General features: G+C 46.2%; 1 protein-coding gene across 21 annotated transcripts in view; it reads right to left on the bottom strand.

Moving 5' to 3' along the window:
* The window catches only part of ADGRL3 (adhesion G protein-coupled receptor L3), an 813,661-nt gene that overhangs the window by 382,786 nt on the left and 415,927 nt on the right, over window positions 1-14,948 (bottom strand). For all 21 annotated transcript variants that reach the window (XM_060236824.1, XM_060236827.1, XM_060236810.1 and 18 more), the window contains one exon: window positions 13,469-14,269. In XM_060236824.1, coding sequence (XP_060092807.1) covers window positions 13,469-14,269 — 801 coding nt within the window. The remainder of the gene's footprint in view (window positions 1-13,468; window positions 14,270-14,948) is intronic.

Genomic DNA, 14,948 nt, shown 5'->3' with positions numbered 1-14,948 from the left:
TATGAAAGGAACTGACCTCTGCCTCCAATTAAGAAAACAATTTTTCATATTGTATAGCTTGGGTCCAAGAGACATTGACTTCAGTAGCTTCAGCATCCATTTCCCTAGGCTTCTGCCAGTTCTTCCTCCCAGATTCCATCAGGAGACGGAATCCTCCAATCATTAGGGTTTTGGTATCTACGTAACTTCTGTAACATTTATCACACAGGCCTAAGAGCTGTCAGGAAAAATTTGCAGACTACCACAAAGTACCTGGCTTCATCACTGCTGCACTATCTTGAATCCTGTGTTCTTACTGCAAGTGTAACAAACCAAGCTGCATTTAAGTAAACAGGCCATATTGCTAATTGCTTCTTTATGAACTAAGAAGTCTTAGCTACAAATTCAGGGCTTTTTTGGTAGCCGGAACTCCTTTGCATATTAGGCCACACGCCCCGATGCAGCCAGTCCTCCTGGAGCTTACAATAGGCCCTGTAAGCTCTTGGAGGATTGGCTGCATCAGGGGGTTTGGCCTAATATGCAAAGGAGTTCCGGCTACAAAAAAAGCCCTGGCTACAATCTACATACTTCTTAACACCTCTACCAGAAACCAGCAAAAAGATTGGGCAAACCTCCATAACCAAAACACGAATCTGGAGATGTGCATTCAGAAATTAACTCATCAAAATCAGAAATAAAATCTCACCTGTTTTTGAAACAAGCAATTGAACTGTAAAAACCATTATGCAAGAGAGTGGGGAAAAAGAAGAAGAAGAAGAAGAAGAAGAAGAAGAAGAAGAAGAAGAAGAAGAAGAAGAAGAAGAAGAAGAAGAAGAAGAAGAAGAAGAAGATATTGGATTTATATCCCGCCCTCCACTCTGAAGAGTCTCAGAGCGGCTCACAATCTCCTTTACCTTCCTCCCCCACAACAGACACCCTGTGAGGTGGTGGGGCTGGAGAGGGCTCTCACAGCAGCTGCCCTTTCAAGGACAACCTCTGCCAGAGCTATGGCTGACCCAAGGCCATTCCAGCAGGTGCAAGTGGAGGAGTGGGGAATCAAACCCGGTTCTCCCAGATAAGAGTCCACACACTTAACCACTACACCAAACTGGCTCTCCTTACAGCATACTAGTCTTACAGCATACTATCAAAATCTACAATACTCCATCTGGGTGTGTCACAAGGAAGACAGGACTTTTAACTTAGATTCTACAAAGCTCACAGTGTAAGCTCATGCAAAGTTGGCAGGGGAAAGTGCTGTCAATTCACAGTTGCTTTATGGTGGTGACCCCATAGTTTACTCCAGTTATTCCAGTCTACCCATCTACATCCATGGGTTTGGACAGGAATGAGCCAACCCTTGCCAAAAGCACTTTCCAGGAGACTTTAAGAAGCTTTTCCTCCAACAGAAGAGCCCCTTAAGCTGGAGGAAAGATCTTTAAGGAAGGCCCCAAACTTTGTTTCTTGGAGTGGCAGCCATATCGACATGGGGGGATTAGGCACACACATCTATCATCTGCATTTTTGTGTGAGATGGGGTGGAGCAAGGGCGAAGTTCTCAAAGGGTCATTTTCTCTGAACGTGTGTCCTTCATCCCAGATATTCATTCATTGCAACAGCAAGTGAGGCACTGCAGAGGATTTTAAGATCTCTGTAAATCATGAGGCATGGTTAAGTCGACTCCTTTTAAAATAAGAGGCTATGGCATTTGTGAAAGACATGAAAAAAACAAAACAACCCATGGCAGTTTCTTGTCAGATGTCCTGAAACATCTTTTTTATCTGTCAACTCACAATCTCTTCTCCTCCTTTCAGTTTGTCCTGAAGACCCAATTCTTTTATATTGTTTCTGACCCTACCTGGCCTCACTTTCCCTCTTTGTCACAATTCCCTGAGCTGTAAAATTCCTGTTTTCTTTTACCTTTCTCACATCTGGTCCACTATGCTACTTCTAACTGTTGTACAGTCTCCAGAGCACTATTTATTTACTTCATTTATATCTGGCCTTTCTCCCCAATGAGGACCCCCTACGTGACCCAACATCATTCTCCTCTCTTCTATTTTCACCTCACAACAACCCTCTTTGGTAGGTTAGGCTGAGAGTATGTGAACATAAGAGAAACCATGTTGGATCAGGCCAATGGCCCATCCAACACTCTGTCACACAGTGACCAAAAAACCCAGGTGCCATCAGGAGGTCCATCAGTGGGGCCAGGTCACCAGAAGTCCTCACATTGTTGCCCCTCCTGAGCACCAAGAATACAGAGCATCACAAGCCCCAGACAGAGAGTTCCAACAATAAGCTGTGGCTAATAGCCAGTGATGATAATAATAATAATAATAATAATAATAATAATAATAATAATAATAATAATAATAATAATAATAATAATAATAATAGTAAGATATTGGATTTCTATCCCACCCTCCACTCCGAAGAGTCTCAGAGCGGCTCACAATCTCCTTTACCTTCTTCCCCCACAACAGACACCCTGTGAGGTGGGTGGGGCTGGAGAGGGCTCTCACAGCAGCTGCCCTTTCAAGGACAACCTCTGCCAGAGCTATGGCGGACCCAAGGCCATGCTAGCAGGTGCAAGTGGAGGAGTTGATAGACCTCTGCTCCATATGTTTATCCAATTCCCTCTTGAAGCTGGCTATGCCGCCACTTCCTGTGGCAGTGAATTCCATGTGATAAGAAAAATGTGATTGGCCTAAGGTCACCGAGCAAGCTTCCATAGCAGAAGCAGGATCCAAATCAGGGTCTTCCAGAATCTAGTCTAACTACTACACCACACCGGCTATATGTATGTTATGGTGGTGGAAAGTGCCATGAAGTAGTTGAGTTATGGCAACCCCTCAGAGTTTTCAAGGCAAGAGCTGTTCAGAGATGGTTTCCCATTGTCTGCCTTGGTGTAGTGATCCTGAACTTCATCAGTGGTCTCTCATCCAAATGATAACCAGGGCCATCCCTGCTTAGCTTTTGGGATCCAATGAGATTGGGCTAGCCTGGGCTATTCAGTTCAAGGCTATACTATCTGCCAGGGGTCCCCAACCTTTTGGAGGAGGAAGAGGAGATTGGATTTATATCCCGCCTTTAACTACTCAAAGGAGTCTCAGAGCATCTTATAATCTTCTTTCCCTCCCCCTCCCCACAACAGACACTCTGTGAGTTAGGTAGCGCTGAGAGAGCTCTGACAGAAACTGCCCTTTATTTATTTTATTTACATTATATTTATATCCTGCCCATTCTGTACAGACTCAAGGCAGCTAATAGCATAAAATAGACAGTAAACAAAAGCAATATTAAAACAATCAGATAAATGACAATGGTGCTACTTCAGGCGGATCATGTAATATTTTCTTTCTCACGCGCACAGATCCTAGGCAGTTAGTAATAAAAGTGCGTTGGATCCAGAGGTGGTGGCAGCCCTCTCCCATTAGATGTTATATGACATTCGAAACTGTGCAGTCTTGCAGGCCCTGTGGAGGAACAGCTCTGTGAAAACTTGTGACTGACTCAAGGTCACATCAGCAGATGCATGTGGAAGAGTGGGGAATCAAACCTGGTTTCTCCCAGATTAGAGCCCACACACTTAACCACGACACCAAACTGGCTCCCTGTGGGCACACTTGGGCAGGGTGGGCACAGCCACAAAATGGCTGACACAAAATGGCTACCTCAGGAGGTGGAGCCAGTCACAAAACAGTTGCCATGGTTAATTTCAGTAACAAAGAGCAGCTGGTCATTGTGCTGTGGGGGCAGCTGCTGCCAAAGCAACCTTTTTAAAAATCTGCACAGGCAACCCATTCTCCAATAGTCAATCAGAATACGTGGTCCCACCCATTTCCTAAAAATATCTGGTGAGTGCCAGAGAAAAGGTGTTGACAGGTGCTATGGTGCCCCAGGACAGTACCTCTGCTACATGTTATATTGACATATTAGGCCACACACCCCTGATGTAGCCAGTCCTCCTGGAGCTTACAGTAGACCCTTTACTAAGAGGCCTATAAACTCTTGGCGGATTGGCTACACCAGGGGTGCGTGGCCTAATACGCAAAGGAGTTCCTGCTACAAAAAAGCCCTGCATATATTACATGTAGTACAGGCAAAAAAAAAAAAGGCATTGGAAGATTCTCTCTCCTTCCAATTTGGCAAATAGGACCCAATAGCAACAATTGTCTTTTTGAGGGAAACACTGCAGTGAAAGAGAAATCCGCCGTTGCCCATAGCAACGCAGAGAGTGTAAGGCACATTTCACTTCAGAAAAGTACCCTCTTGATTTTAATTCTTCTCCACAGAAACAGCTTTTCCTGCTTGTTCCTTCTGGCTAAAGAGCGCACGCTAACGCACACACACACAAATTAGAGTGGGATAATTTATGGAACGACTAACCTCAATTAATGAGGCGCAAACATTCAAAGGAAGATATTAATAAATAACAGAAGACTACGTTCGCTTCTTGATATACGCTGGAGCAATAGCCCCTTCTAAGAACCGGCTGCGCCCCCTTGTAAATTGTCCCTCAATAAATTACACAACCCAGGAGTTGTCAGTTGCAAGCAGTGAAGAAGAGCTGGCAAAGAAAAATATGGAGGAAGCTCAGAGGACTTTAAAAAAGAGGGGCGAGGGAGAGAGAAAGAGAGGCAGAGAATCACCCATAAAAGTGAGTGGTAGAAAAGCACAAGAAAATGCACACCAGTATTTCCTCAGATCAAAACTGGAGCCGGGGGCATCTGGAAAACTCACAGAATTGATTCCAGTATCAGTTTCCCTGAGTTGGAGTGCATTTCTGCTGATGCAATGGATTCTTCTGATGCATCATTCTTTCCCACCTGCCGCCCAGAGTCTTCCGTTTACTCTCTGAAAGCCAGTCCTGTATGTCAGGGGTGGCCAATGGTAGCTCTCCAGATGTTTTTTTTTGCCTACAACGCCCATCAGCCCCAGACAGCATGGCCAATGGCTGGGGCTGATGGGAGTTGTAGGCAAAAACATCTGGCGAGCTACCGCTGGCCACCCCTGCTGTATGTACTCCAAAGCCACGAGGGTGTTTAAAGATCTACAAATACAGTACGGCTATCCTATAATACATATAAAGGTAGTCCCTGGTACAAGCACTGAGTTGTTATTGACTCAAGAGATGATGTCACATCACAACGTTTTCTTGGCAGATTTATACAGGGTGGTTTGTCATTGCCTTCCCCAGTCATCAACACTTTACCCCCAGCAAGCTGGGTACTCGTTTTACTCACCTCAGAAGGATGGAAGGCTGAGTCAACCTTGAGCCGGCTACCTGAACCCAGTTTCTGCCATGATCGAACTTAGTTCATGAGCAGAGCTTGGACTGCAGTACTGCAGCTTACCACTCTGCGCCATGGGGCTCCTTATAAGACATATACCCTGATCTAAATATCCCAAGCTACACATGAACACATGAAGCTGCCTTCTACTGAATCAAACCCTCGGTCCATCAAAGTAAGTACTGTCCACACAAACTGGCAGCAGCTCTCCAGGGTCTCAGCCAGGGGTCCTTCGCCTCACCTGCTGTGGGATATTCTCTCTGGAGATGCTGGGGACTAAACCTGGGACCTTCTGAATGACAGGCAGATGCCCTACCGCTGAGCCACCATCCTTCCCTCAATCTTGTCCTGATTTCATCGGATCTTGGAAGCTAAGCAGGGTCCGCCCAGGTTAGTATTTGGATGGGAGACCACCAAGGAAGCCCAGGGTCACAACACAGAGGTAGGCAATGGCAAAGCAGCTCTGAAGGTCTCTTACTTTGAAAACCCTATGCAGGGCTGCCTGGCAATGACACTTTTCACCACCATAACATATATTTTAAATTCAAAACTGGATCAGTTGTGAGGCTGTGTTCTGCACAGTGCCAACATGTTAGTGAAAATGTTAGGATTGACTCACTCAATATACTTGCCACTGATATTTAACTTCTAATAACCTGAGATGATGGGGCTTCCTTCTGCATCACAGTTTACCTTGCCAGGCTTGCTCAATCGCAAAGGAGTTACAGAGCAAAGCCTCTGTCTTCTCCATTGACTGAGGCTCCTCCCTTGGGGAGGAAGGGAAGCTTGCTTTGCCAGGCTCTCTCAATCGCACAGCAGAGCTACTGAGTCAAGCCTCTCTTCCTTCTGAAAAAAACAAATGCAACTCTAGGATCACCCAAATAGGCCCAAGAGAGCTCTAAAACAAGAATAGTGTTTTACCAAGGAGAGGAAAGCACCAGAAAATAGGAGTCATCTGAGCATAGGTAGGAAAGGCCCTTTTCTCAGAATAAGAAGTCAGGCAACATTTCAATTTTCAGCAGCCATTCAGTTTCTGAAATGTGGCTTAAATTAAACTTCAGAGACAGTAAATGGGTTTTATCCTACGAGGAGCTCTTGGAGGTGCAGTAATTCATATCCTGTACACAAGGAATGATTGAAGAGGCTGCGGCTGTCCATGAAGCATTCCTCCAGCGGAAACGCAGGACACGAAAGCCAAAAAGACCTGGAGGACAGAAGTCCCTTTCCCATCCCGGCCGAGCCCTCTGATTAGTCAGCTGTCAAAGGAAAGGGCTCAGATTTATGATCTGAAAAATCACATTTTAACGAGGTGTCGTTTGTGTTTAAAGTTTTTATCCATCACTGCTGCTGCCGGCTTTATTTGAGCTACAGATGCGCTCAATTAGCATATCATAAGGACGTGATGAGGGTTCTTTGCCCTGGTCTGGAAACAAAACTTTTCAGAGAGAAAACGCCCTGTGAACGGCATAGATAAAAAGGCCACTGACTGTCATTGGCAGATGGAAGGGCTAAAGAAAGCCACCTTTCCACTTCCCCCGTTGTGATGGCGGCCACAGGAGGACCATCAGCCAACAGCCTCCAAAGAATGGGCCAGATCCAGCACGCTGGCAGTGCCATTCTAACAGTGTCATGCCCTTCTAACTCTACTATAGTCAATGACAGGGCTTTTTTTGTAGCAGGAACTCCTTTGCATATTAGGCCATGCCCCTCTGAAATACTAAATCCTCCTGGAGCTTACATTAGTCCCTGTACTAAGAGCCCTATCAGCTCTTGGAAGGTTGGCTACATCAGGGGTGTGTGGCCTAATATGTAAATGAGTTCCTGCTACAGAAAAAGCCCTGGTCAATGAGCTTTGAAGGGCATGACTCCGTTTACTTGGCACTGTAAAATGTCCACTGAGTGTCATTCTTGTACCTGCTAACTTTTTGTTCTGCTATCTCTTTTGTACTGTAATGCTTTCGCACTGAGTCAAGCCTCTTTATTGGTCATCCAGAGCCCACCAATCGAAAGGAAGAATGCAACTCTCTCTCTCTCTCTCTCAAGCAAGCAAGCAAAATAAACCAACAATACTGCGGGCTACTGTGTTATTTATGAGCCATCCAGGTCCTAGCTTTTCCAAGCCTTTCTCAGAAAAACAATAGTCGCACATCTGGAGGCATATTCATTTCCCTCCATTCTGAAAAGTACATGACGACACAAGCGTGCGGCAAAATGGGGAGAGGAAACCCAAGGAGGATCAAAATCAGTTTTGTGGAATCTTTATGGCTCCCTTCTTTACTCCTGAGATGCTTCTTTACATGTAGATAACTGTATGGGGACACTGAGCCAAGTAATTATTCACTTCAAAAATGAACAGCCATGCTTATGCCATAAGAGCATAAGAGAAGCCATGTTGGATCAGGCCAATGCCCATCCAGTTCAACACTCTGTGCCACACAGTGGCCAACAAACCAGGTGCCATCAGGAGATCCATCAGTGGGGCCAAGACACTAGAAGCCCTCCCACTGTGCCCCACCAAGCACCAAGAATACTGAGCATCACTTGCCCCGGACAGAGTTTCAACAATAAGCTGTGGCTAACAGCCACTGATGGACCTCTGCTCCATATGTTTATCCAATCCCCTCTTGAAGCTATCTATGCTTGCAGCCACCATCACCTACTGTGGCAGTGAATTCCAGGTGTTAATCACCCTCTGGGTGAAGAAGGGCTTCCTTTGATCAGTTCTAACCCGATTACTCAGCAATTTTATTGAATGTCCAAAAGTTCTCGTATTGTGAGAAAGGAAGAAAAGTCCTTCTTTCTTTACCTTCTCCATCCCATGCATAATCTTGTAAACCTCTATCATGTCACCCCTCAGTCAGCGTTTCTCCAAGCTGAAGAGCCCCAAGCGTTTTAACCTTTCTTCCAATCCCTATTCACAGTTTGCCACATTCCCCCTCTTTTTAAAGTAAATATTAGCTTTGAACACATGCAGATGCTTTCAGCTGAGTCAGACTCCTTGATCCACCAAGGTCAGTATTTTCTACTCTGACTGGCAACAGCTCTCTGGGGTCTTGGGTGGAAGGCTTTCACATCATCTCCTATTTCATCCCTTTAACTAGACAGGAAGGGGATCAAACCTGCGGCTTCCTGCATGCAAAACATGGCCCCATTCCGCATAAATTTATCCTTAAAATTCTCAACTCCAAGCCCAATTTCCTTATCAGAACAACGAATCTTCTGTTCAACATATTTATTGAATCGATTCACACAGGTTTTTTTGGGGTAGAAAACTCATTTGCGTATTAACCGCACCCCCTTGATGTCACCATGGTTTTGCACAGAGCCCAGCAGGAACTCATTTGCATATTGGGCCACACCCCCTGACACAAAGTCAGCTGCAGCTGCATTCCTGCTCAAAAAAAGCCCAGCATTTTTACCTCGCCCTTCTCCCCAATGGGAAAACGAAGTAGCTCACATCCTTCTCTTCTCCAATTTCCCCTTACAATAGCCCTGTGAGGCTGGTTAGGCTGAGAGAGTGTGAGCAAGCTTCCATGGAGATTTGAATCCAGGTTCTCCCAGATAGTAGTCCAACAATATTAATCACTATACCACACTGGCTTTCCAGGAGGGCGATGAGGAAGGATCAACAATATGCCAATATATCTATTCATAACAACAGATGTATCCTTGGAGATTCATCCTCCAATCAAAATTGACTGCTGTCCACCTGGGGCACAGTTTCTGGCGGGAAATAATTCAAAAATATGAAGAAATGCTATCCACAGCCAATTTTTCTACTTGTTAGGAACACAGTTCTTGCAATATGAATAAACCATACCAATTATGAATGGGTGGCAGCCCTTCCTTCTGCTCCTAGCCCTGGTGAAACACGCCTTTTATCATTAGCCACTTCTTGCAATGAGTGCCCGGAACCTTTTAAAGGGCCTTTGGCTCTTGCTCACCGGACGTGCCCTTATTTGCTCATGGTAAAGTAGGGTTGCCAAGCTCCTGCTGGGGGTGGGGGATCCCCTGGTCTGGAGGGTCCCAGCCCGCTGGCAGGGAGCAGGCTGCTGGGGGGATCCCCACCCCAAAAGAGCCCCATCGCCACATGCCATCCCCAGCACAATGACATCACCTGGAAGTGACATCACCACACTGGGGACGCTCTAGACTCGTGGTAAGAACTGCAGCAGAGGATGGACTTGGCAACCCTGTGGTAAAGGGGTTTACCTCTGGCTCAGTAAGGTGTGCTCTCTGCTGGCAGAAAAGATTTTTACTCCCTCCTCCCAAATGATGCAGATAAATAAAGGAGGAATCCACGTAAAGAAGGAATCCGCCCATCAGTACTGCATGTATAGTACACGCAAGTGTGGCCAAGACTTTCCTAAAATGATCGGATTGCTGTGTGGGCAGGAGAGGGCTTCGGGAGGTTCCCCCCTCCCCTTAGCATAATCAGCTGGAAAGGCAGGAGCCTTGGGCTATTGTGCTGGCTGACCCTGAGTCATCTGGGTGGGGCCTAACCAGTTGGCCAATTTGAATTTGGGCAGGCTCCGAGGAATGATGACAGAGCCTGCCTGGTGTGTTTAAGTCTCGTTGCCGGTGGACACGGCAGTGCAATTTTCTTGGGATCCCCACCGCCCTCAGCTTGCCAATCCCCAGGTGGGGGCAGGGAACCCCCCAGTTTGGAAGTCCTCCCCCAGCTTCAGGGTCATCAGAAAGAGGGGGGGGGGAGGAAATGTCTGCTCCATTATTCCATTATTCCCTATGGAAACCAATTCCCATAGGGTATAATGGAGAATTGATCTGTGAGTACCTGGGGCTCTGGATAGGCTGTTTTTTTAAGGTAGAAGCACCAAATTTGCAGCATAGCATCTGATGCCTCTCCTCAAAACACTCCCCAAGTTTCAAAAAGACTAGATCAGGGGGTCCAATTCTATGAGCCCCAAAAGAAGGTACCCCTATCCTTCATTCTTTCTAATGGAGGGAAGGCATTTAAAATGTGTGCAGTCCCTTAAATGTGATGGCCAGAACTCCCTTTGGAGTTCAGTTATGCTTGTCACAACCTCACTCCTGACTCCACCCCCAAAGTCTCCTGGCTCCACCCCCAAAGTCCTCAGATATTTCTTGAATTGGACCTGGCAACCCTAACCCACCTTCCCCATGTTTTGGAACTGGGGTGAGTGGGTGAGTTTTATAAACTTTCTGTCAAAGCTAGTGGTCTTGTGCATCCGGGCGGATCCTTTTGAGGGAGCTGGGCCTGCAAGTCCACCTTCCCCCTTGTGGTGACTCCCTTAAGGTGTTTGGGGTTTGAGTCAACATGTAGGATGCTCAGCTTGGGAGCTGTGCCCAGGCTCACCTCAGGTGGCAAACTGGTACCACTTAGGAGCACCCGCCCTTCTGCTACCAATGACACTTGCCTCTCCTGAGTTTTCCTCAGCAGGCGGGCAGTGGCACATTGGGATCAAGCGGCAGGTGGGCTGCTTGATTTCCTAGGATCCACCCCCATGCTTCACTAATGCTCCTTGGTTTGTGATCAATAAAAGGTGTGGTATGGTTTTATTCCAAAAGATGGTGTGCTGTTTTGTGGATCTACATAAGACCTCTCTTACATAGAGTCAGTTTGGCGTGCTGGTTAAGTGTACGGACTCTTATCTGGGAGAACCGGGTTTGATTCCCCACTTATCCACTTGCAGCTGCTGGGATGGCCTTGGGTCAGCCATAGCACTCACAGGAAAAGGAAAGGTCCCCTGTGCAAGCACCAGTCATTTCCAACTCTGGGGTGATGTTGCTTTCACAACGTTTTCATGGCAGACTTTTACGAGGTGGTTTGCCATTGCCTTCCCCAGTCATCTACGCTTTCGCCCCAGCAAGCTGGGTACGCATTTTACCGACCTCGGAAGGATCGAAGGCTGAGTTAACCTTGAGCTGGTGACCTGAACCCTGCTTCTGCCGGGGATCAAACTCAGTTCGTGAGCAGAGCTTAGGACTGCAGCTTTAACACTCTGCGCCATGGGGCTCTTACAGAGCTGTCCTTAAAAGGGCAGAGCTCTCTCAGACCCACCTACCCTCACAGGGTGTCTGTTGTGGGGAAAGAAGATAAAGGACAGCAAGCCGCTCTGAGTCTGATTCAGAGAGAAGGGCAGGGTATAAAACTACAGTCTTCTTCTCTCCTTACTAGGCCTTGTGCCTGCAACTGGATACCTGAAGAAAGAGCAGAGCTGTTTCCTCCTCTCTCTGTGTCAAGTGCTGTTCAATCACTGTGGACTTCTTGCAGCCCTGTAGGGCTTTCAAGGCAACAAGCAAAGAGAGCGGGTTTGCTATTGTCTTCCTCTGCACAGCAAGCTGCTTCTCTACCTTTGCGAGAAAGAGGAATTTGGCAGGGATCTCTTGCCACACAGGGATTTAAAACAAAGCTTCTCTGGCTGAAACTCCCTCTTCTGTATGGCCTTTAAAGATGGAGAAGTGTCGTCTGACTCTGCATCTGTGTCTAAACAGAATCTCAAGTGAATCCCCTCTTGCAACCGTCTAGCAAATCTGAAGGATAACCCCATGAAGCCTGGGAAGCATTTTACATAATAATAAAGCCACTGAAACAACTGAGGTTTTTTTTTTTAAATCATAAATCACATTTGAACATGAACATGTTGCTGCAAACCTCTCAAACCCCACTCCATGCATTTGGCATTTTGGGGAGGGACTGCACCACATACAAAGCTCCACAGATCATGAACACTTATGGAAGGTGCCCTCTCATCACTGGATCTATCCCAGCTCAAACTGTGAAAAAATCTTAACTTGATTCAAACTGGCCTTAAACAGCTGACATTCATTTCTTGAGCCCCTCATTTTCAAACTTCCTTTCCAGTTTGGAATATGTTTTTTTGCAGGAGGTAAACAATTAATTGCAGGAGGTAAACAAATAAGGAAGGCCAAGCGCAGAAGAATAGATGGTGCTGGAGAAGACTCTTGAGAGTCCCTTGGACTGCAAGAAGATCAAACCAGTCAGTCCTAAGGGAAATCAACTCTGACTGTTCCCTGGAAGGTCAGAGGCTGAAGCTGAAGCTAAAATACTTTGGCCACCAAATGAGAAGGGAGCACTCACTGGAGAAGACCCTGATGCTAGGAAAGACAGAAGGCAAAAGAAGGGGACTGAAAAAGATGAAATGGCTGGACAGCATTACTGATGTAACTAACACGAATTTGAGCAGACTTCAGAGGATGGTAGAAGACAGGAGGACCTGGCGTGACTTTGTCCATGGGGTTGCAAAGTGTCAGACTCAACTGTGCGACTGAACAACAACAAACAATTATCTGTGGGGGTGAAATTCTAGCAGGAGCTCCTTTGCATATTAGGCCACACACCCCTGATGTAACCAATCCTCCAAGAGCTTACAAGACTCTTTTTTTGTAAGCTCTTGGAGGATTGGCTACATCAGGCTCTTGGAGGACTGGCTACATACATTCTAGCAGGAGCTCCTTTGCATATTAGGACACACACCCCTGATGTAGCCAATCCTCCAAGAGCTTATAAAAAAGGGCCTCGTAAGCTCTTGGAGGATCGGCTACATCATGGGTGTGTGGCCTAATATGCAAAGGAGCTTCTGCTAGAATTCCACCCCTGGATCCTGGGCAGAGGAGGGCATAGCAGCTTGACTGATGAGAGTTGCAACAGAAAGACAACCAGGGGCAAAAGGGTTAGGAATGCACTCTCGCCCCTGCTCTAAAGTTCTTCTTCCTATGGTGGCTTTATTCAGTAACCAAAGAATAGCCGGAGCTTTGCCACATCCATCTGTGCCAAATATTTCGTTTCCTTCTTATTTTCAAGTGCATTAAAGACAGTAACCACCCTCTTGCAAACATCAGAGCATCATTAAACACTGAGCTTAGCACAACCAAAGCTCCGTCGATATACAGAAGAAGACGTATGTACTAATTTTAAATGAATGATGAAGCAATGTCATAAACTGAGTGACAAAAATGGTCTCTCTAACTCAGAATACAGATCCTAATGGACGACAACTCCCCAAGGTCTCAGGCTGAGATTCTTCATAGGCCTGCTACCTGAAATCTGTTTAACTGGAAACACCAGGGATCAAATCTGAGGCCTTATCCATTTCATGCCCCAACCACTCAGCCGCAGCCCACTTTGGCTGCCAATCCAAAATGCAAGTTCACAGATATCAAAACAGAAACTCATCTCAGGATCTTACCTGTTCTGCTGTCCATAGGCCCGAACTCCAAGGAGTATTTGACCACATGGTAGTTGTTCCACACATAAAGGAGGTTATCCCTTGGGTTATAATCCACAGCAGCAATGTACTGGTATGAGTTTGGAAAAGGAACATCCACCACACTTTCCTTGCTTTGTTCGGTGTTGTATATGTAGTCTATTTTATTCCCCGTTGCTTCGTTGTCGTCGTCTTCATACACAGATTTCACCACGTACAAAATGCCACAGATCATGAATGCGTTGGAAGCCGACCTCTTGTCGTAGGAGGTATCCCATGTCCCCTCGATCCGCAAGGTGTAAGGGTTCAGCTGACTGATCACTATTTTGCCGTTGTTCTGCTCGGTTGCATAGATTACCCAAAGGCCGTTCTCGTCCACGGCCAGGTCGATGTCAGACTTGCCTCCCCACCTGTATGGAGACGTGTCGTGGTAGTTGGCGTTAGCAATGATAGCTTCCCCGCTTTTTATCCTTGTCCGGAGATCAAATTTGACAATGTTCCGGGTTCGCTCTTTGTTGAAAAACAAAGCTCCGTCGTACACCACAAACCCGGTGCCATCTACCCGGTGGGGCAGTTTGTACGTCGTCGTCGGTCTCCCAGCAATGAAATCATCCTTAGAAGAGTACTCCGTTAGGGTATCTGTTCTATAGGGGGTCCATGGCATGTAATAAATCTTGTCAGAAGCCTGCAAAGGATCCTTACACCAGGCTCCTGACTGGTGGTCGGATTCAAATAAATGTTCACTCTGATACACTCCTTTTAGTAGTCCGGGGCAAAGAAAAACTGAAGGGAGGGAAAGAGTTAAAAACAAAGCAGGTTACTGGCTGTTCCAGGGATTCTCTGACATGCACTTCAAAGTTTTATAACTCAAGAACGACGGAGAAAATTCCAGAGAAACCCCCGACCTCCCTAAACGGCAAAATGAAAACGAGTGGCTCTTTACGCTACAAAGAGAATGGGGGAAATTCGCAGAAATTGTTCTCCATCCTCATTTTTAAATGTCCCTTGGCCACAGTTCCACCTTTGAAATTATATACTTAGCAGCTAACTATTGCAGAGCAGAGAAAAATCCCTTAGCAACTAAAAAGGCATTTTTTAAAAAAGCAAATAGGGAGGGAAACAAACCTAGCGCAGCGTTCAGTGGATTAAGTAACAAGATGGTTTGGGGAAACTGCAACATAAACGTGTAAAAGCATGCAGCTGGGCTGGTAAAGAAAGACCAAGGAGATGAGTATGCAGGGAGGGGAAGGAAGAAAGCAAGAAGAGAAAGAAAAGGAAAGGGGGGGGGGGTGAGAGAAAGCTCCACAGAAGAATCCAGACTTCAGTTACAAGCCTATTTCCTCTGCAATACAGAAGTAATCAAACATTAGGCAAACAATACCTGCAAAGACTGAAATCATTTGCTGTACAGGTGTACCGTAATCATTATTTCTTTAACATGGGAGGGATGCTTTCAGATTCC

This window comes from Heteronotia binoei, chromosome 4 (assembly GCF_032191835.1).
Source record: "Heteronotia binoei isolate CCM8104 ecotype False Entrance Well chromosome 4, APGP_CSIRO_Hbin_v1, whole genome shotgun sequence".
Classification (NCBI taxonomy): Eukaryota; Metazoa; Chordata; class Lepidosauria; order Squamata; family Gekkonidae; genus Heteronotia; species Heteronotia binoei.
The sequence above is the reverse complement of the archived record's forward strand: the minus strand, read 5'-3'. Positions and strand labels throughout refer to the sequence as shown.